This window comes from Stegostoma tigrinum, chromosome 28, assembly GCF_030684315.1.
Source record: "Stegostoma tigrinum isolate sSteTig4 chromosome 28, sSteTig4.hap1, whole genome shotgun sequence".
Classification (NCBI taxonomy): domain Eukaryota; kingdom Metazoa; phylum Chordata; class Chondrichthyes; order Orectolobiformes; family Stegostomatidae; genus Stegostoma; species Stegostoma tigrinum.
In genome coordinates this window covers 28,633,748-28,656,076 of record NC_081381.1, presented here as the reverse complement: position 1 = coordinate 28,656,076, position 22,329 = coordinate 28,633,748, and the positions used below count along the sequence as shown (strand labels likewise).

The following is a 22,329-nucleotide window of genomic DNA, read 5'->3' as shown; positions in this document are numbered from 1 at the left end:
TAGAGCAGGCAAGGATGGCAGTTTCCTTCCGTAAAGGGTATTAATGAATCAGACGGACTTTTCCGACAATCAACAATGGATTCACAGTCATTATTAGATTCTTAATTCCAGATATTTATTGAATTCAAATTCTGCCTTCTGCAATGGTGGGATTCGAACCGAGGACATTATCTGGGTCTCTGGATTAACAGTCCAGCATTAATACCACTAGGCCATTGTCTCCTTTAATGCTTAAGAGATTATTTAAATAATCAAACATATCAGTTACGCTTTCTGCCTACTGGACAGCATGAGTAATTAAGGTTTTATTGTGGAACTCTTGCTCAGCTGAAGGATTGTGCAACAGACAATCCCTTACTACAGCATTCCAAATAACATTAGATTCCTGCTAACAACATTCAGCAACATCAAGATAATCCTATTCTCCAGATGCAGTCCCTTGTCAGCAGGGCCATTAAAAGCTATAACACGTTGAAAGAAACCACGAGTGAAAGTTGTCCCTACCTCTGGCAGGCAAACATTTCTTCCATGCTTCATATGATGCTTTGGGATCCTTCTTGAGCCAAGCTTGGGCCTGTGCATGTATTTCATTACTATAGGGTTTTACAGTTGTAAGTGTATCAACTGAGATATCCTGGAGAAGAGAAAGAAATTAGTGTTAAATCTGAAATTAAAGGGAGGAACCAGGTCAATGTACTAGATCAGAGCGCGGATGGGTTGACTCAATATATTCGGCACCAGTGAGCTGGCACACCTTGTTTTTCTTGCTAGTTGGAGCAGGTGGTTTAATCAGCCGTTGAAGAATTCGGAGGCACATCAGTGTGATGTTCTCAACAACCACTGGGGTCTTAATATTCACAGCCATCAGATACAGGCTCAGAGCTACAGGGAAGATAACAAATCAGGATATTACACAATACAGCAATTAAAATCTCTCTGGTCTAGCAATGATGCAAGCATACAGTTTGCAATTAACCTACACTGATTTAGCATAAACATTTGTTTTAAAGAAAGCAATTCACAGAATGATGGATATCACTGCCAGGCTAGCATTTATTGCCCATCCCTACTTGCCCAAAGGGTAGTTGAGAGTTAATCATACAAAGTTCTGAGAAAGGGTCACTCAACCTGAAACATTAAATTTCTCTCCACAAATGCTGTCTGACCTGCTCAGCTTTTCCAGCAATTTCTAACTTTGTTTCTGATTTACAGGATCTGCAGTTCTTTGACATTTTTTAATTTTAAAAAAATCATATTGCTGTGGTTAACGTGTCAAATGTAGGTCAGACGAGGTAAGGATGGCAGATTTCCTTCTCCAAGGGCCACAAGTGAACCAGATGGGTTTTTCCAACAATCAACAATAGTTTTTAACTCCGGTTTGTTTTTCTTTTTGAATTCATATCCCATCATCTGCCAATGATAAGATTCAAACCAGAATATGACTTTGGTCTCTGGATTAATAGTTAAGTGATAATACCATTTAAAACAAGAGTTAATAGAAATGCTTCATTATAACTTAGACAATGAGATTGCTTGCTACTGACCTTTACTAAACAAACAACCTCAGAGTTAAGCTTACCACATCGAAGTCGCAACTCCCAGCATGCATCTTCCTTCGAAATTGAATCAGTCAGTAACAGCATTTCATACTGAAGACTGCTTGCCTGAAAGAAGGAAAAAAGTTTTAGAGAAGAAAATGTTCATGTAAGTGAAGGTCTATGTTAGAAGCTGGGTTTTTCAGAGTAGATTATGAGAGGATGTGTGAGTAAGAGAATATAAGAGAGTTGGTATTTATCTGAAACCAGTAAATGCTTATGTGGCTCTCCCTGTTTTTGTCTCCTGAATTCTTTGCAGTTAGGTAGTTGTTGACAGTCTTCCTATGTCTCAGGTATCTTACTTGCTCACTTCCTCATATTTCCATCGTCTCCACAAACCCCACCCCCCCTCAAATATTTGCATCCTAGGTCAGTATATTATTTGGCCTTTGAATACAGCACAGCCAAGCCCAATCCTGTTTTCACCACATGCCTACATAGAAGATGAGCTGTCTATGGTCCAAGACAAAACTCGTTGCCACCGAGAGGCTTCATAAATTGTGTGTGTCTGTGGGCCATGGAGGCAGCACCATATACCCTATATCATGGTTCCTGATAGTCTGGTGGCACCCCAATTGGCAATTCACATGAGAATACAGTTTTCAATTCTGTTGCTTTTCTTGGTGCACTGTGGCCTAGATCTGCATCAACTCAAGGAAAAGATTGCATAATTTGCTTTAAATCCTGCCACCACATTGGAACAAGAAAATCAGTGCTGCTGACTTCATATACCTGAAACAGTTGGCCCCCACTCCTCTTGTATGCCTGAGCACTGCTGCGGACATCACTGCTGTCTGCCCACTGAACACCTGTCACCCATTTTCTTATTCCATTTGCCACCTCCCCATCCACCCTGCAAGCCAGCACACTCACCTCCTTCGCTCTCATCACCCTGCTCCCTTACTCATGGAGTAGTGGAGCTGGGTGGTAAGTGGATAGGAGGCAATGAGGGATCAGAATAGACAGACAGAGATACAGGGTGCACGCCAAGGAGCAATTCATATTCTTAGGATCCTAAGGTGTGGTTTTTGAGTTGAACACTGATACCTACAGCCCTTAACCATGATTTTAGGCTGGCAGAGCAAGACAACATAACATTTAATACTATTCATATCATACAAATATTTGAAAATAACATTATTGAAGTTGCTCTTGTTAAAACATCTTTGAATTGCTAATATAATGGGCAGTGTTATGGGCCAGACCAAACTCCCTCAAAATATATTAAGAACACAGGGTCTAAACTATGTATTTCTTATTTTAAAAAGTAAGTGTAAGGCAATTTCAAATGCAATTCAATTGTATCAAGCCTGGTAGTTGGACTAAAACACTGATTAATACAAGGACACAATAAAAAAAAATCAAAGAACTGACTGAAATCTAACTCTTAAAATGCTTCACAATATTTATATTAACTGCTGCTAGTTAACTTTTTCAAATATAGTAACATTCCATAAGTACACCCTTGGCAAAAGCAAATTCAGTAAAATAGATGTTCTCACATGTAATTCTAGCAGCTAGAAAAGAACCCCATCTTTTCGCTGTAACAGACAGGGGGGTAAGAGCTTCCACATCCAGCTTCAAAACACAAGCAACTGCTACTGAAGGCTAAAACTAAAAATAAAAATAAACCCTAGATGTGTCAGAACCTACCCATTTAGGCTGGTTCTATTGTTTGAACCAAAACCCAAGACCTCACAAGTTGTTTACTTTATTGGCTTTACAGCCGATTGCTAGTCACACCTCTGTCTCAATCATTCGTCATTTTTTAAGAAAAAGGACAAAATACACCTCTCAAAGCTATTGTATTGTCACAGTGGTCCGCCTCTGAGGCAGGTGGGTACTCGAAGCACCACGAGCAGTTACAGTGGCCTGCAGTAATATAAGCACATATGTGCCAGTTTCCATGACCTTAAAATTAGTTTTTTAAAAGAGTGCATGTGATGTGGAACGTGTACAAGCTTGGACACTGTGGGCAATTTACCATGGCCAATTCATCTAACCAGTACATCTGTGGACTGTGGGAGAAAATCCACGCAGACATGGGGAGAACGTGCAAACTTCACACAGTCAGAGGGTGGAATCAAACCTGGGTCGCTAGCACTAACCACTGAGCCACCATGCTTCCAGCTAACTTAATTAATCACTGGGAAATTCAACCAACCATGCTCATTTATAATACTTCAAAACATATTCTAACAGTTATATTGTTTCTATGGGATACAAGGGCGCTGATAAATACTTTATATTAGCTTTGAAAGCAATTTGCTTCTCACAAATCTACCAAGTTGATTACAGTGCAACTAAGAAATGCCTTTTAAGAAAAAATGCAATTTTCACTGGCTTAAAACTGGGTTACTCATGGGTTGTAGATTGTTTCTAATTAAAACATTTTTACTGTAAATCCATTTTCAGCTGTATTAATCGAACAAGAAATTATCACTCAAATAGATCACGGAGTATCTTTTTGAACTAACAGATATATATTTATTTTTTACAGAACACTGCTAAATTGCCTGATTTCACGTGACAGATCTGGTACTCAGTCAAATGCAAAAGAGCTTTAGTAGAGACGCAAGAGAAATAATTTCTTAAAGCACAGATAAATTGCCACAAGTGGAAACTCTGTTCTAGAATTTGGGAGAAGTAATAATGGCTTAATACAGTGTACAACTGAAACCTCCGATGTGTGGACAGCTATAGAAAGGAAAACTGAAAGCTGCTGTCAGGGCCAATTTTTTCCACCACTGGTTGAGCTGAATCTTCATAGATGTGATCAATTATCATTTGCTGATATATACTGGATTTCAAATGTTACAAAACAATTCCTACAATAAGTCCCAATTACAAGTAAAACAAGTTAAGTAAAACAAAAGTAAATCTTTCAACGATGTATTCAGAAAAGTTCTTGGATATGACATCTGCGGGATTTCTAGCTGATAGCTTGCCCGTCTATTGCTGGATACCACAGATTCTCTAGAGAGAGCCAAACTCAAAAGCAATAATGGAATAGTGGAAGTCTGTGCCTGAGCAGATTTTGAGAGATCAATTGCAGGCATTGTTCCTTTGTCCTTCACTGAAGAATTCAGGGTTACAACCATACTCACCAGATCAGGGTTGGCCCAGTGTCCTTTGAGTGCAGTTGAAACCTTGGCAATGATTAGGTCGTTCATTTGTTGTGTTGCATCTGCATTATCTCTGAAAGTCAAGAGGAAAATATGATGGCTGTATAAAGGCTGTAACAATAAAAGAGTAACAAAGCAAATAAAAATATTCTAGCAAAGGTATTAAGCATCAAAGTGGCTCAGTTGATAACCTTCTTGCTACATTCAAAAGGTTGCAGGTTCAAGCACCACACCAGGACTTCAGCCCATAAATCAAGGCAAGTGTTTCAGAGCAGTACTGAGGGAGTGGTGCTATATCAGATTCTTTAATGGTGACATTAAGGCTTGGTCTGCCTTTACAGGGTGGATTTAAAAGATTCTGTGGGATGACTGATATAATAGCAAGGAATTACTTTGGTGATGATGCCAATATGTACTGCTTGCTTGAAGAAAAATAGTTAAATGATAAATTCCAACGAACTCTGACAAAAGCTCATCAACATGAAACATTAACTGGTTGCGCTCTCTTCATGATTTCTGCCTGACCTTCTGAGCATTTCCAGCATTTTGTTTTTTAATCAATTCACAATTTGTCAGCATTTCCTCTGTATAAAGTAGATGAATTAGTTTGTTTGCAGCAACTAGGCTTCAGTGTTATTAACTGTCTGTGAAGTGCTACAGGCCATTTTGAAAATATAAAAAGGTTCTACATCTCCCTTCCTGGCAAAGGTGGACTATCTTGTAACCTGAATTCCCTATTTAACCCTCAGCTGAACTTCCAACTGTATATCCTTTGTCATTAATAACCCCCAATTTTACCTGCTGAAATCTTCAGCAATGCCATCATAATCTTGGAACATGACCATTATAGTGCTCTCTTAGCTAACTAGGCAATCTTCAGCAATGTTAGTTTGTCCAATGTTCTTCTGTTATGTAGTCTGACTCATGGTAGATTCTTTCATATATCACCCTTGTGTTGTCAGTCATGCAATGGCTCTCCAGCAATGTCTCAGTGTGAACATTTTCATCCACGTATTTAAGCCCTTCTGTGGTCTCGTGCCCACCTTCCTAACCCCACCAACCTTTGCTAACACTCTGCTCTTCCAAATCTGGTTGTTTACATATTCAAAATGTCCATTGTCTTACAAATAGCAGCTGTGTTTTTAGTTGCCTAATTCATAAGCCTTTCCCCTTTTACAATACTTGCTGCAGTTCAGTAGAACAGGGTGGGGAATCTCAGAAACCTAAAAAATTCTATAAAGGCTAGACAGAGTATTTGTAAGAAAGATGGTCACAATGGTGGGGAAATCCAGATTCAGGAGTCACAGCTTGAGTTACAGAAAAACCATTTAGGATGGAGATTAGGAGAAACGTGTTTGCCCACGGAGTGGTGAGCCTGTATTTGTTACCACAGAAAGCAGTCAAGGCCAGTTACATTGTATGATTTCAAGGTGAAGTTGGAAGTAGCACTTGGGACAAAGGGATCAAAGGATGGGGGAAAAGCAGGAACAAGCTACTGAGTAGAAGCTTAGCCATTCTCGCATTGAATTGGCGCTTCAAGCCTACTCAGCCAATGTCTTACACTAGCTCCTAGCTTCTACATTTCTATGTAAATTATGCTTGAAAACCTATTAGAATTTTGACATTGTAACAAGTAAAGTTGATATGGAAGCCAGTAGATGCAGTTTACTTCGACTTTTAGAAGACTGTTGGCAAGGTCCCACAAGAGAGATAAACATATAAAATTAAAGCACGCGGCACTGGGGATAGTGTACTGATATGGAAAGAGGACTGGTTGGCAGAGAGGAACCAGAGAGTAGATTTAATCAGGGCATTGCCAGCCACTTGAGGACAACGACTAGTGGGGTACTGCAGGAATCATTGCTTGCACCCCAGCTATTTGCAATATTTATTTATGATTTACTTGAGGGAACTAAGTGTAGTATGCCCAAATTTGCAGACAAAATCTGGACAGGACGAGGCTGAAGTAGGAGGATGATGCAGAGATGCTTCATTGTGATTTCAACAAGTTGGGCCAAATGCACGACAGATAAAGTTTAATGTGGAATAATGAGAGATTATCCACTTGGGTAGCAAAAGCAGATTACTATCTGAATAACAATAGATTGGGTAAAGGCAACATGCAACCAGTCCTGCATGTCCTGGCCAATGAATTCAAGCATGCAGGGGCAGCAGGTGGTGGTGAAGGCAAATGGTAGGTTGGCCTTCATAGTGAGAGAATTCAAGTACAGGAGCAGGGATGTCTTGCTGCAATTGTACAGGGCCTAGATGAGGCCACACAAGAGTATCATATGCAGTTTTGGTTTCCTTACCTAAGGAACAAAGATCTGGCTATGAGGGGAATGCAACAAAGGTTTACCAGACTGATTCCTGGGATGGCAGGATTGATATATGAAGTGTGACTGGATGGGGTAGGTCTATGCTCACTGGAGATCAGAAAAATGGGAAAATCCCAAAATTTACAAAGTTCTAACAAGACTAGGCAGGGTAAATGCAAGAAGGATGTTCCTGGTGGCTAAGACGACCACAATCAGGGGTCACAGTTTAAGGACACAGGTTAGACCATTTAAGATCGAGACGAGAAGGAAATTTCTTCATTGAGAAAGTAGAGAGCCTGTGGAATTCTCAGTCAAAGAAATCAGACCAGGATAAAACATTCAATGTTTTCAAAGAGGAATTAGGGATAGCTCTAAAGGGATCAAAGAGTATGGGAGGAAGTGGGAACAGTGTACTGAGGTGGACAATCAGCAGACTGAATGGTGAAACAGGCTCAAAAGGCCAAATGGCCTACTCTTATTTACGCTTCAATATTCTACTCAAGTTTTGGCTAGAAATGGTAAAAAGTAGAGCTTTCTAGTGAAATATTGACTCTTTCTTTATTATTACAATAATTAAGCATTTTTTTGCAGATACACAGAGTGCAATTAATCAAAGTGAAACACTGCAGGGTCAGGTAAAATTATTAAATGTTTGATGCAAGTGCACCGCTGATTTCACAGAGCCAGAAATTACCTGAAGCTGTTCTTCAGCATCAGGATTGACCGATAAACCTTTTTTCTTTTAAAAGTCCACTTCTTCTCTCTGAGATCTCAACAAGGGATGGAACTGATCGCTGAATGACTGGGGACATGCCTGGAGTAGGTATTGTAGCAAGTCTGATCAAAATTCATGAAAGTTACAAATGTAGGTTTAGCGAGTTTTGAGAAGATTCGAGAAGAAATGTAGGTTTGTCACTCTCAACAGCGTGCAGGCCAACATCACTAATGCAAATGTAAAAGGCGCAGGTTACTTTTGATTTTTCAGAAATAACAGCACCTTTAAACACCAGGGCTTGCATTACTTGGGAGATTCAAAATGATTTGAAAAAAATCATGGCCAAAGAACATCCTAACACAATCTCAAAGAAGCGTCTTGTCAACAAAATGGAAGTTGATGAAGTTTTACTGACATGAGTACAGATGACTAGTCCCAAATGCCAAGAGCACAAGTACCATAGCAATAGGTTCAGTCACTTTCTGCCTGTCTCCAGCTCCTGCATGAGGTCAGCTTACTGTCTTCTAATATTGGTATACAGTGTTCGATTTAGTTGGCATGTATGGTGCACAAACTTGGACATTACTATTTCTGTGAACATGAGATGATGTCTGTAGCTTTCTCTGAACATACTTTGAAATTCGGCACTTTAAGAATAGCTGAGAAGGATCAATAACAAAACAATGTCGACATTGCAACATCTTAAATCAGAGTTACTCTTCAATGATTCCGGTCTTCTGATCCAATACCAACCTTGCTTCAACCGCTGGGAACTGGGATTAAGCACAACAACCGACATAGCTGAAGCGAAGAAACGAAGGAAGGAGGGAAAATGGAGAGAGAGGGAGAGAAGAAAATTCATCCTATTTTAGGTGAACGTTTGGTCTGTTTGGGTGCAACACTAAATTCTATGTTCTGAAATGACAGTTCCAGTATCAACTGCCGAATATTCCATCCAATGCAGCCCAGTCCCTCATGGAAAACAGACTATCCATCTTGTGAACTAATTGCTGCTCTCTAATACCAGAAAAAGAGCTCACTCTCCTGACATACCTTGTTAACAAGCACATCAGTTGTCGGACTTCCTCTCTCATTGAAGCAGTACCACGTCGCAGATTATAATCAAACAGCTCTCGGATAAGTCCCTGGGAAACCAGAATCTGCCGTATCGTGCTGTTGGTAGCGAGGGCACGAAGCAATGTTATACAATGCTCAGTAACAGCTGAGGCACAGCCATAACACTTTGTTGAAGAGGTGTGACCACAGCCAAGGACAGACAGAGCTCGATATTGACTAGCTGTGAACGTGGGCTGAGTTGATGATCGTGATGACTTTGTTGCAGCTTCTCGTTGATGAAGATCATATTCCAGCAGCTCCTTCCGTGAAGCCAGCACTTTCTGTAAAACAAACAAGATGTTGAAACTGTTTGTCATACAACTTGAAATTTAATGCACACTTTTAAATCCAAGACATTTAATCATCACAACAACAGCATATTTAATTTTACAGCTACCAGCTTTACTGTTCACTGCCTCGAGTTATATTATTCTTATAAAATCTTGTGTATGTTGGACAAACTTGACATTTATTTGAATTTTTCTACCTGAATAATTTTGGACAGCTCATCGAAGGACGTCTTGCAATCGCCACAATATTCCTGAGCCAGTTGCTGGATGTAGCGATTCACACTTGCTGCAGTTGAGCTGATTCCAGCAACACCGCTGGAATCATCCTGGGAAATAAGAATGAATGAATAATTAAGGATAATTTCTTCTTGACATACAAAATGCAACTCATTTCCACAGCTGTTAAAAGAACAGACAGGATATTTAGAACATAGGACCATTCAGTCCTTCACATCTGATTCGTCTTTCAAAACCATTCATGGACATTTCAGTTGTGTTCCTAACTCCAGTTTCCTGTTTGTTTCCATAACTTTCAATACAATTTCTTGGCTATCAAAAGTCAACCTAATTCAGCTTTGAGTAAACTCAAATGACCCAACCTCCAGGTGTTTTCAGGAACAGAATTCCATAAACTAAGGTCCATCAGGGGGGGAAAAAAAAAGTCATCTAAGTCTTAAAACAGGATCTCTTATTTTTAAACTGACTCTCTTAGCTCTGTGAATGAAGTACAAAAGCAAAAATGTCACACTAGAAACCAGTTTGTCCAGTAAGGGCTGTGGCCAATTCTGAGAAGTTGAGATTTACTTGAATGCCTGGAATAAGGGACGCAGTCATATGGAAAGTCTGGAGAAGCTGGAATGGTTTTCCTGAAAGCAAAATAGGTTCAAGAGATACGCAAAAGAAATGCTCAACCTGATATGGAAATTGTTAAAATAGAAGGGGAAAAATATTTTCGACTGGTAGGATGTTTAGTGACCAGAGAATACAAGTTTAAGGCAACTGTCAAGAAAAGTCCGAAGTAAAACAGAGGAATTTTATGAGGTTTGGTGAGATCTGGAATTCATTAGCTGAAAGAGTAATGGAAACAGATTTAATATTAACTTTCAAAAGTGAATTAGATAGGTTCTTAAAAAAAAAGAATATTTTGCAGGATATTGGTGAAAAACAGTGGATTCAGGCCAATAAAGATGCACAACTCTAACAAGACGCAAGCACAGAAATAATGAGCAATTGGCCTTCTATACAGAATTATTCTGTGAAATGGAAGTATGAAGTGAATAAAAGAGATTGATAATGGACTGGCAAATATTATGCTTCAGAGTCTGAATAAAGCAGGCACTTGATGAAGCATTTTCGTTGCCCATGTACAGAACTGAATGAGTAGAGAAATTATCACTTCGTAAATACATAATCAGACACAGTACCTGCAAGTCATTAGAAAAACAGTTTGCTCACAGTGTAACTGTAGAGATTTATTTGTATATTTGAGACTCCCTCATTCCCTGCCTGAATCTCTTTTACCTCCTAGACTTAGAACATAGAACAGTACAGCACAGAACAGGCCCTTCAGCCCACAATGTTGTGCCGACCATTGATCCTCATGTATGCACCCTCAAATTTCTGTGACCATATACATGTCCAGCAGCCTCTTAAATGACCCCAATGACCTTGCTTCCACAACTGCTGCTGGCAACGCATTCCATGCTCTCACAACTCTCTGCGTAAAGAACCTGCCTCTGACATCCCCTCTATACTTTCCACCAACCAGCTTAAAACTATGACCCCTCGTGCTAGCCATTTCTGCCCTGGGAAATAGTCTCTGGCTATCAACTCTATCTATGCCTCTCATTATCTTGTATGCCTCAATTAGGTCCCCTCTCCTCCTCCTTTTCTCCAATGAAAAGAGACCGAGCTCAGTCAACCTCTCTTCATAAGATAAGCCCTCCAGTCCAGGCAGCATCCTGGTAAACCTCCTCTGAATCCTCTCCAAAGCATCCACATCTTTCCTATAATAGGGCGCCCAGAACTGGACACAGTATTCCAAGTGCGGTCTAACCAAAGTTTTATAGAGCTGCAACAAGATCTCACGACTCTTAAACTCAATCCCCCTGTTAATGAAAGCCAAAACACCATATGCTTTCTTAACAACCCTGTCCACTTGGGTGGCCATTTTAAGGGATCTATGTATCTGCACACCAAGATCCCTCTGTTCCTCCACGCTGCCAAGAATCCTATCCTTAATCCTGTACTCAGCTTTCAAATTCGACCTTCCAAAATGCATCACCTCGCATTTATCCAGGTTGAACTCCATCTGCCACCTCTCAGCCCATCTCTGCATGCTGTCAATGTCCCGCTGCAGCCTACAACAGCCCTCTACACTGTCAACGACACCTCCGACCTTTGTGTCGTCTGCAAACTTGCTGACCCATCCTTCAATCCCCTCGTCCAAGTCATTAATAAAAATTACAAACAGTAGAGGCCCAAGGACAGAGCCCTGTGGAACACCACTCACCACTGACTTCCAGGCAGAATATTTTCCTTCTACTACCACTCGCTGTCTTCTGTTGGCCAGCCAATTCTGTATCCAAGCAGCTAAGTTCCCCTGTATCCTATTCCTCCTGACCTTCTGAATGAGCCTACCATGGGGAACCTTATCAAATGCCTTACTGAAGTCCATATACACCACATCCACAGCTCGACCCTCATCAACTTTTCTAGTCACATCCTCAAAAAACTCGATAAGGTTTGTAAGGCATGACCTACCCCTCACAAAGCCGTGTTGACTGTATTTGATCAAGCCATGCACTTCCAGATGGTCATAAATCTTATCCCTCAGAATCCTTTCTAACACCTTGCAGACGACAGACGTGAGACTTACTGGTCTATAATTGCCGGGGATTTCCCTATTTCCTTTCTTGAAGAGAGGAATTACATTTGCCTCTCTCCAGTCCTCAGGTATGACTCCAGTGGAGAGCGAGGATGCAAAGATCTTCGCAAGTGGCGAAGCAATTGCATTTCTCGCTTCCCAAAGCAGCCGAGGACAAATCTGGTCCGGGCCTGGCGACTTGTCAATCTTAATGTTTGACAAAATTTTCAGCACATCAGCTTCCTCTATCTCTATCCATTCCAGCATGCACACCTGCTCTTCAAAGGTTTCATTCACTACAAAGTTCGTTTCTTTCGTAAAGACAGAAGCAAAAAACTCATTTAGGGCTTCCCCTACCTCCTCAGGCTCCACACACAAGTTCCCTATGCTATCCCTGATCGGCCCTACTCTTTCTTTGATCATTCTCTTATTCCTCACGTAAGTGTAAAATGCCTTTGTGTTTTCCCGGATTCCTTCTGCCAAGCCTTTCTCGTGCCCCCTCCTGGCTCTCCTCAGACCATTTTTGAGCTCCTTCCTTGCCTGCATGTAATCCTCTCTAGCTGAACTTGACCCTAGCTTCCTCCACCTTATGTAAACTACCTTCTTCCTTTTCACAAGAAGCTCCACCGCTCTCGTCATCCAAGGTTCCTTTATCTTACCCCTTCTTGCCTGTCTCAGAGGGACATATTTACTCATCACTCCCAACAACTGTTCCTTAAACAGTCTCAACATGTCTATAGTTCCCTTACCATGGAACAACTGCTCCCAGTCCATGCTTCCTAACTCATGTCTAATCACATCATAGTTTCCTCTTCCCCAATCAAATATCCTCCCATTTTGCCTAATCCTCTCCTTCTCCATAGCTATTTAGAATGTGAGGCAGTTATGGTCACTATCACCAAAATGCTCTCCCACCACAAGATCTGATACCTGCCCCGGCTCGTTTCCGAGCACCAAGTCTAGAATGGCCTCTCCCCTCGTCGGCCTGTCAACGTACTGCGTTAGGAAACCCTCCTGAACACACCTTACAAAGACAGCTCCATTCAAATCTTCTGCTCGAAGGAGGTTCCAAATCAATATTAGGAAAGTTAAAGTCACCCATTACAACAACCCTACTGCGTCCACACTTTTCCAAAATCTGTCGACCTATGCTTTCTTCAATCTCCCTGCTGCTATTGGGGGGCCTGTAGTAAACCCCTAACGAGGTGACTACTCCCTTGCTGTTCCTAATTTCCACCCATACTGACTCAGTAGGCAGATCTTCCTCGACAATGGAAGCTTCTGTAGCTGTGATACCCTCTCTGATTAGTAGTGCTACACCCCCTCCTCTTTTTCCCCCCTCCCTATTCTTTTTAAATGTTCTAAACCCTGGAAGATCCAGCAACCATTCCTGCCCATAAGAAACCCATGTCTCTGTTATGGCCACAACATCATAGCACCAGGTACTGATCCATGCTTTAAGTTCATCACTTTTATTCCTGATACTCCTTGCGTTAAAGCAAACACACTTGAACCGATCCCTTGGTTCCTTCCCAGGAAAATCCTTCCCACTAGCTGGTCTACCTCTTGCTACTGCCTCACCTGCATCAACGCTCACCTCTGGTATACAGCTCAGGTTCCCACCCCCCTGCCATACTAGTTTAAACCCTCTCGAACTACTCGAGCAAACCTTCCACCCAGGACATCGGTCCCCTTCCAGTTCAGATGCAACCCGTCCTTCTTGTACAGGTCCCACCTTCCCCAGAAGGCATCCCAATTATCTACATATCTGAAGCCCTCCCTCCTACACCAGCTGCGTAGCCACGTGTTCAGCTGCGCCCGCTCCCTGTTCCTCACCTCGCTATCTCGTGGCACCAGTAGTAAACCAGAGAACACTACTCTGTTCGTCCTGCTCTGCAGCTTCCATCCTAACTCCCTGAAATCACTTTTTATATCCTCAATCCTATTTCTGGCTATATCATTTGTGCCAATATGTAACACGATTTCTGGCTGTTCGCCCTCCCCTTTTAGAACCTTATACACCCGATCGGAGACGTCCCGGACCCTGGCACCAGGGAGGCAACATACCTTCCAGGAATCCCGATCTTGACCACAAAATCTCCTGTCGATTCCCCTAACTATCGAGTCCCCTACCACGAGTACTTTTCTATTCTGCCCCCTTCCCTTCTTTGCCACAGTGTCAGGCTCAGTGCCAGAGGACTGACTACTATGGCTTTCCACTTCTACCTTTAAAAGTCATTTCGAGGCCCACCTATTCAATGCAGTTTTTAAGTCATCTACAATAGAAACAGAAATTGCTGTTCAGAAAAATAGAAAAACTCAGTAGGATGGTATCAATGCAGAGAAAGCAGAGTTAACATTTTAGGTCCAGTGACCCTTCTTCAGAACTGATACTAGCTGCATAAAGATTGGTATTTATGCAGAGAATGGGGAAAGAGTAAGCTATCGCTTGTGATGGAACCCTGACAAAGAGGAAAACAGTTGGACAGACAAAGGACTGGGGAAAGGTCAGCCTGGTAGAATAAATAGCTACTAATGGGATTGTTAGTAGCTGATGATGAGTTGTGTGGTTGCAGCCCCTATAATTAATAGCAAGACCTGGTGTGTGTGTGGGGTTGTGATAAAACAGGGAGGAAGGTGCTAAAACCCTGGATTCAATAGAATCCAGGAGGCTGCAGAGTTCCCAAGTGGAAAATGAGGTGCTGTTCTTCCAAGTCATACAGAGCTTCTCTGCAACAATGCAGTAAGCTGAAGTCAAGAGATGTTGGCCAGGCAACACAGTGGTGTGTTTAAATGACAGGCAACTGGAAGCTCAGGATCATTTTTGTGGACAGAATGTAGGTTGTTCTACACAAGTGGTCACTCAATTTGTACTTTCTTTTCCACATGTGGAGAGACCACATTATGAGCAGCGAAGGCAAACTAGACTGAGTGAACTGCTTCCTCTCAAGGGCGAGTTTGGGTGTGGTGCTGTTACCACCTTCTGCGATTACAGGACTGTGGGGAAGTGCTGGAAGTGAAGGAGGAGTGGACAAGGGTGTCCCAGAGAGAATGGTCCCTGTGGATGGCTGTAAAGGGAAGGGAATATAAGTGTCTGGTGGCAGCATCAGCACTCGATGATTTTAGTCACACTACTTGTGTCTGTTTCTATTGTTATTTCTGTAAAGTCCCTGGTGAGATTCTATACATAATTAAAAAGTGTCTGTAAAGGGACAGGTTGCCCTGCTAAATATCTTCCAACCAGTGAAACATTTACCTGTGGTTTCTCAGGAGCTGCCTCACTAACTTTCACCAACAAAGTTTCAAGCTGTGGCCTGTGTCCCATCAGCTGATGATAAACACGGTCAGCTTTATCCAACAGAGTGTTTATGTTTGTCACCGCCTGCAGGACCAAAGCCAAAACAAAACAAAATTAGTAAAATTACAGCATCTTGATTTAAAAGGCAGAAAGGCAAAATATAATCCAAGGGGTTGTAATCCAATGAGTTCCCAACCAGATATTCCCCAAAACTAGTCTAATAAAGGGGGTCATGCCCCAGCTAAGTCTAAAACAGAGTCAGAATATTTCCCCATGTCATCTCACCTTCTTTCGGTCCTCCTCGTTTTCAATTGGATCCACTGCACAGCATGGTTTGGCATACAGCATGAAATCAAACCGTGCATATTTGCAGAATCCACAGGCATTGCATAGGAATGGATCTTTCTCATCATAATTAATAGACCTATTAAAGAAACAACAGTTGAACTGCTCTCAATGATCATAATTTACTCATGACATTTGCCTATAAGATTAGTCAGGACAGAATCCAGTTTTGCAATGAAGTAAGAGTCAAATCAAATTACTAAACATAAACAGTCAGAATTTACTACGTGTGCAACCAAAGATTAAATGCAATCTCCCTAATGAACAGACATTCGTACCACACAAGCACTAGGCAATGACTATTTGCAACTGAGAATCTAACCATCTACCCATGACATTCCATGGTATTGCCACTGCAGAATCAACAAACATCCTTGGGGTTTTGGCTAGAAACTGAACTGGGTCAGCTACATAAATACTGTGGCTACAAGAGCCGATTAGAGGCTGAAAATTTGGAAGTAGTTAACTCAGGTCCTAGCTCTACAAAGTATTGCCCACCTTCTACAAGAGAATCATTTGGATCAGTGTGTTTCCAAATACACTCTCAAGAGGCTTGGCGTTCATGCAAGACAAAACAGTCCATGTGATTAGCACACCAACCACCAACTTCAAATTTCACCCCCTCCATCATCATTACAATGCGATACTGTTGCAACTCAACAAGGAACTCTCAATAGCACATTCCAATCATTTACCATCCAGAAGGACAAGGGCAGCTGATGAATGGGAACACTATTCCCTTGAAATTCCCATTCAGCCAAACACCAACCTGATATGCATGTATATTGATGCTCCTTCAGCATCACTTGTTTAAGCTCCTAGATCTCCTGCCCCAACAGCACAGACTATATCCCTAGAGGGGTAGCACTGGTTCAAGATCATATCCTACCACAAACTTCTCAAGGTCAATTTGGGATGGGCAATAAATGTTGGCCTAGACACCTGCATACCACAGAAGAATAAAAACAAGGTGACTTTCAAAGATGCATGTTCATGGAACAGATTCATTGAGACAAAATTAAATTCCTCTCCTTGCACTGCAATGTGCCTCAAAGCAGAATGCGAATATTGGCTATTACATTAGAATCAGCCCAGTAACTACACTATTTTGCAATATCCTCAGGCCTCAAAGGACAAAATGTAGATAACAAAATCTTTTCAAGTAATAGATAAAAATTTACGTTTTCACTTTTGCACTTGAAGTGTTGAGCTCAGGCTGTTTCTAAAACAATTTCCATCAGTTGCCTGCATGTCATATTGTGTTTAAGCAACCTGCCAATGCCTTGCAAAAGTGATCGCTAACTTCATTTTGGTGCTCTCCACTAATACGTCTCAATTACCCTGACTATGCAAAATACTGTTGGTCAAGTCAATTGGGAAACCAGTCTTAGTATTCATCAAATCAGTCAAGGGAAAAATAAAAAGGATTTAAAACTATTTAATTTTTGACATGTTTTAATTTCAGAAATTCAAATTTATTTCAATTTCTAATAACTAAAGAGGGAATGCAGCTGTATTATGGACAACAGTATTTGGAATGGTTACCAGAGAAGCTATGTCACACAGTCAGGAAAGTGTCATCCAAATCTTATCAACAAGGTAGCATAGTCTGATATGTAACTGTGAACTCCAATGTAACGTACGTTATTATTGTTAGTGTTTTATGTTAATTTTATCTTTCACCAGTTGTCTACAAGTCCACTCACCTGCATTTGTGGCACTGGTATACATTTTCCCCACAGTTACCACAAACACCTGGATTGGCAGGAACGGATGCACTGCAACGTGGACACTGCAAGGTCTCGGTTGATGCTTGGTAATTCTCGTAAAAGTCAGCAAACTCAATCATGAGGTTGGATGCTACAATGGGGAGTGGGAGATCAATCTTCACTTCAGTCTGGCCTGGTGTTAGCTGAACCTTTTTAGCTTTGTGCCAACGAGCAGGCCTAAAGAAAAAGATCATGTGGTTGGTGAGGCAAAAATGACCGTAGAACAAAGTTAGAATTTAGTCAGGCCGTAAACTGCAAAATTTGAACCACACCTGAATTGATTTAGAATTACACTATTTACATTAAATGCAATAAAATCAAGCAAAACCATGTGAGCAGTGGTTTCCATTCAAGAAAGAATCTGTTGTTTTAGATGGCCTTTACTGTCCTCAGGATGTCGCAAAATGACTCGCAGTTGACTATTTACCCTTGAAATGTACATTACTGCAGAAATGCTCATTCAATTTGGCAACAAGACCCATAAACAACAAAGAAATGTGTGACTAGGCATCTACCTTTAACATTGCCCCAAATTGTAAAGGCCTGATCATCTTTTCAGTAATGTATGAAATCATTCATGTCCACCTGAGAGCAGACAAATTAACATGCCATCTGAAAGAAGGAACCTCTGACATTGCCTAAAACTTGCCCCCTCAAATAAGAATGTTAGCACTAAATCAAGGCTGATATTCCAGTAAAAGTATGGTCTAAATGAGCACGAAGAGTGACAGGAGATTTTTATCAACACAGAACATGCAGAAAATAATTCAATTTGCAGACTGTTTACAGATAGCCAGAACTTGCACCCCCATCGTGGAAAAACTAAAACCAAATATTCATTCATCATTTAGAAGTATGTAATTATAACCAGATACTCACTTGTTTTTCAGTTCTACAATAGCCTGCACCGTTCTGTTGTTGTAATATAGATTAATGGTGCGAACCATCTTAGTTCGCTTCAGATCACCAATCTTCACAGTCACTTTGCTGATGGTGTGACTGCCAATCAGTTTCACCACTTGCTGCGTAGTTGTGTAGCGTGTGTCTACTTTGATTGATGAAAGCTTAATATTCTGAAAAGAGACCACTTAAAAATGACCAAAACATTTATGTGGATAAAATACAAGAGAAAACTAAGATGGAATAGGCAGTCCAGTGCAAAGTTTATTCGTTCCTTTGGGAGTTCACAGTTCACTGGGGGAAGTGACAGATTTCTGTGGTTGACAGGATGATTTGGTTGTGTCAAACCAAAACATAAGCAGAAAGCAGTCATATTTTCAAAACCACATGCAACAGATAAACAAATTTCTAACTAATATTATTCGTGGAGGAGAATGATAACAACAGACACACAAACGAACAAATCTTCATTCAGTCAAGGAAACAGCTTTCCAGAGGAAAAGAACGATAAAATGGTTGCTCTCATTGCAATGCCAGACATACAGCCAGGTGTACTTTTATACTTACGGTGAAGGGCACCTCAGGGTTATTACAGACAAGACAGGGATCACTCTCTAGGTAGTATCCATCAAACTCAACTAGACCAGACAGCATACTGTACCAAAGTAAAACAGAAAATATAGGGATGTTATTGAATCAGCTAACAGCATAACAACAGGACTTCTTTCAACAGTTATTGATCTACATGTAATATGCTCACTTATGAAAAACAACAAACAAACAAAGTCAAAGTCATTTAAATAAATATGTTGCTCACTTATAAATGTTGGAGTTGGGGTGGTTGGTGAGAATATGGTTCTGAGTACGAAGAATCTCCACTGCCTTGTGCGAGTATTCTTTCAGCTAAGAACAAGAAGAAACTGGCAGTCAAATACAACATGAATAATGCAGGAATATACAGAACTCTCAAATTCCCTACAAGGATTTGATCTTGTAAAGCAGCAGACATTTGCCACAACCCACTGCCACTTTCTTTTTACCTTTTTTTCAGTCTGTGGAGTCTTCAGTGAGAAGTACCCCAGAAGATCCACAAACTGTGCAGCTTTGCGTCCATAGGCTGGGAGCTCCGGCCATATTGACCACATCAAGTCCAGTAACAGCTCCTGCTGCGATTTGCCAGAACTCCTAATTGTAGCAAAAAAATTCTACAATTAGCAGAAGCAAAAAACCAAAGAAACATCACTGTAAGGGAGGCTATTTCCACGGCATACTGGACATCACCACCATCCCACTCAAATTCTATGTTGCAATCTCCTCCACTCCCCCTCACCCTCACCCTCAAAAAACACCCTCCACAAACACCCAGACCAACCAGATCACATTCTGACTTGTAATTACACAGCCTCCAGTACCCCCCATTTCCACCTTTCCAGTTAAGCTCATCTTAAACTTATACTACCCGAGGGGTCACCCCAACATAGAAGCAGTCCAACCCAGTTGCCCTGAATCATTGTTTAGGCCTAAGAGGATCTAGGGTTGTACAGATACAACTTAACTTTCCGCACGCTTGTATCTTGACCTCAAGGATGATATTCCATTATCATTCAGTGATTTCTGGACTACCCCTAAATCTTTGTTTCTTACCATTTCAGTTTTTATCATTGAAAACATACTCTGATCTACATTTTTTGGGTCTAAAGTAGATGACATATTTGGCAAACAGAAGTCGCACGCCACAGACAGAGCTGAGCAATGCCATAACCAACAAATCAGATCAAATATCCATGGTCACACCACATTCAACTGTCAAGTGCAATGGTCAATTTAAAACCTACCATACATCATAGCATACAAATCCATCTGGGATTTATGATGTTAAAGCAGTGAATGACAGACACTCACTGCAAGGCATCTGACATTGTTAAAAGAAGTTTGCTTATATTGTAGGGGTTTGACTAGAGAGCAAAAATAGCAAACTCAGCAGATTAGCAGAATTGAATTTGAGGAAGTTTTTAAATAAGTTGGTTTAAAACTTTTGAATTCAGTTCAAAAAGCCTCAACTGAAGTTAGATGCAGTCATAGTTTCTCCTAGAAAGGAAACTGTTCTGAACAGTTAAGGGAGCAAGTTAACTCAGGGAGAGTTTAGCTTTTCAAACTTCAAAACCACAAGTGTTTAGTTAGAAATCTGCAGTTCATTAGAAGACCAAAGTTTAATGTTTCAGTTTTGGGAATGTTGGAATATTCCAGGGGAAAAAAAAGCTAGAGTTCAATGGATAGGAACTGAGAAAAAACAGTTAAGGCAAAATTACAGATCGGAGTGGCAAGAAAAATTTCTAAAAGCACACATAGTCAAAGAAAATATCAGGACTTGTACAGGTGGTGAGGGGTGGTGGGAAAGAAAGCTCTACCAGTAGCAGTTCATAAGGAGATAAAAAGGCAAGAGATGGATGTAACCTGACACAAACAAGGAGCATGGAACAGGCTGGAAACACCATGAGAAGCTGAAGACCTCCCCCCCCCAACCCAACCAAGTGAAACATCAAAGAGGCAACAAACAGATCAGAATTTGAACAGATACAGGAAGCCCAAAAAAAATTTGATTACACTGAGGAACTAGATAGGGGACAGCCTGCCTGCCTTATCTCCCGGATGCTATGCAAAGAAATAGGGCTCCCAATGTGATACTGAAGCCTAAAACGAGATGAGTGGCACAGGACTTCAAAGAGAAACTTGGTCATCAAGATGGTGGAGAACAGATGCCCCTGCTGCAGGAAAACGACTTTGAAGAACAGTTTAAGTTCTTTCTGACCACATGTCTGGAAACGTAAGTCAATCTATGCAAAAGCTACATTTTTGAGAAGTCTCAAACTAGCTTTTAAAATCAAGAAGTAGATGGTAAAGACTGTAAAGCTATGGAAGTTAAATGTGTTTATGAGGTGAATGGTGCACCAAGGGTATGGTATTTCCCAGTTACATCCATTTCACTGAAAATGGGTTGTGTTCAGCTTGAAGCAGATCCAGCAACGTGCTACTGGTGTCACAAAGGGGGACTGGCAGCATTTTTATAATATACACCTGATTATTTTCTACAGTGAGATTTTATGGAAATTCATCGTGTGAAACATAAATTAAAAGGGAATGTGTATTCCCAAGGTAGGAAAGGAGCGCCACCATTAAAAATGGCTACTATAATTCACCTGCACATGGTAGTTGCACCTGTGGCATTATGCAACTATTGGGTGAGGGAAAAGTCATGTTTTCACAGAAATACACAGTAGCAATGAAGATGGAATGCAGACATCATTCTTCTATATTTTGCACTGTTAGAAAGCAAAGGACCAAGAGTGTGCCAGTCCTTATAATCAATGTAAAAACATGCACTAAGTAATAGAAACATAACGCAGGGAGCACACACATCACTATTATACTTTACTTACAGCATAAAACACTTAAATAATAATGTAATTTTGCCTTAAAACAAAACTTACTGGCAAAGAGTCTTCTCACTTGCCCCTTCAACTGACTACTTGGACATCACGGAGATCGCAATGATACAGTAAACTTCTGGTATTTCAGGTAAATAAGTTTTGCCTGTTGTTCAAGCATACTGGTTCACTAGGTGCTGGTTAAAGCAAAGTATGCTGTACTATAATTGCACCTGGACTGATGCTTGTTTGAATTCACCTTTTTGATGTGAAGTTACCAGATGGAAATTTTCTCTACACCATTACAACAAACAAGTTTTGCTATGTAGTTGCATCAGCAAAGCAAAAGCTTATAAGGCAATCTCTCAAATGCTAGTAAACAGTCCTCTGTTCAGTGGCATCACACCAAGTGTCACTCCAATTCTGTACAGATGGGTGCACAGCTCCAATTAGCAGTGGAGTCGGCTACAAATGTAGTTAAAATTAAAAGGGAATTTAAGATCAGAAGTCAGGATTAGACATTAAACAGAATAGATCAGAAGTGACTTTAGATCAGCAATCTTACTG

At 40.9% G+C, this 22,329-nt stretch overlaps 1 protein-coding gene across 10 annotated transcripts in view; it reads right to left on the bottom strand.

Annotated features, from left to right (window-relative positions):
• ubr4 (ubiquitin protein ligase E3 component n-recognin 4) overlaps positions 1-22,329 on the bottom strand; it is a 196,346-nt gene that overhangs the window by 51,384 nt on the left and 122,633 nt on the right. For all 10 annotated transcript variants that reach the window (XM_048561072.2, XM_048561074.2, XM_048561075.2 and 7 more), the window contains 13 exons: positions 19,378-19,522; positions 19,155-19,240; positions 18,905-18,992; positions 18,317-18,510; positions 17,375-17,614; positions 15,609-15,747; positions 15,282-15,407; positions 9,357-9,485; positions 8,807-9,150; positions 4,703-4,793; positions 1,580-1,664; positions 755-882; positions 505-634 (listed from right to left, as the gene is read on the bottom strand). In XM_048561072.2, coding sequence (XP_048417029.2) covers positions 505-634; positions 755-882; positions 1,580-1,664; positions 4,703-4,793; positions 8,807-9,150; positions 9,357-9,485; positions 15,282-15,407; positions 15,609-15,747; positions 17,375-17,614; positions 18,317-18,510; positions 18,905-18,992; positions 19,155-19,240; positions 19,378-19,522 — 1,925 coding nt within the window. The remainder of the gene's footprint in view (positions 1-504; positions 635-754; positions 883-1,579; positions 1,665-4,702; positions 4,794-8,806; positions 9,151-9,356; positions 9,486-15,281; positions 15,408-15,608; positions 15,748-17,374; positions 17,615-18,316; positions 18,511-18,904; positions 18,993-19,154; positions 19,241-19,377; positions 19,523-22,329) is intronic.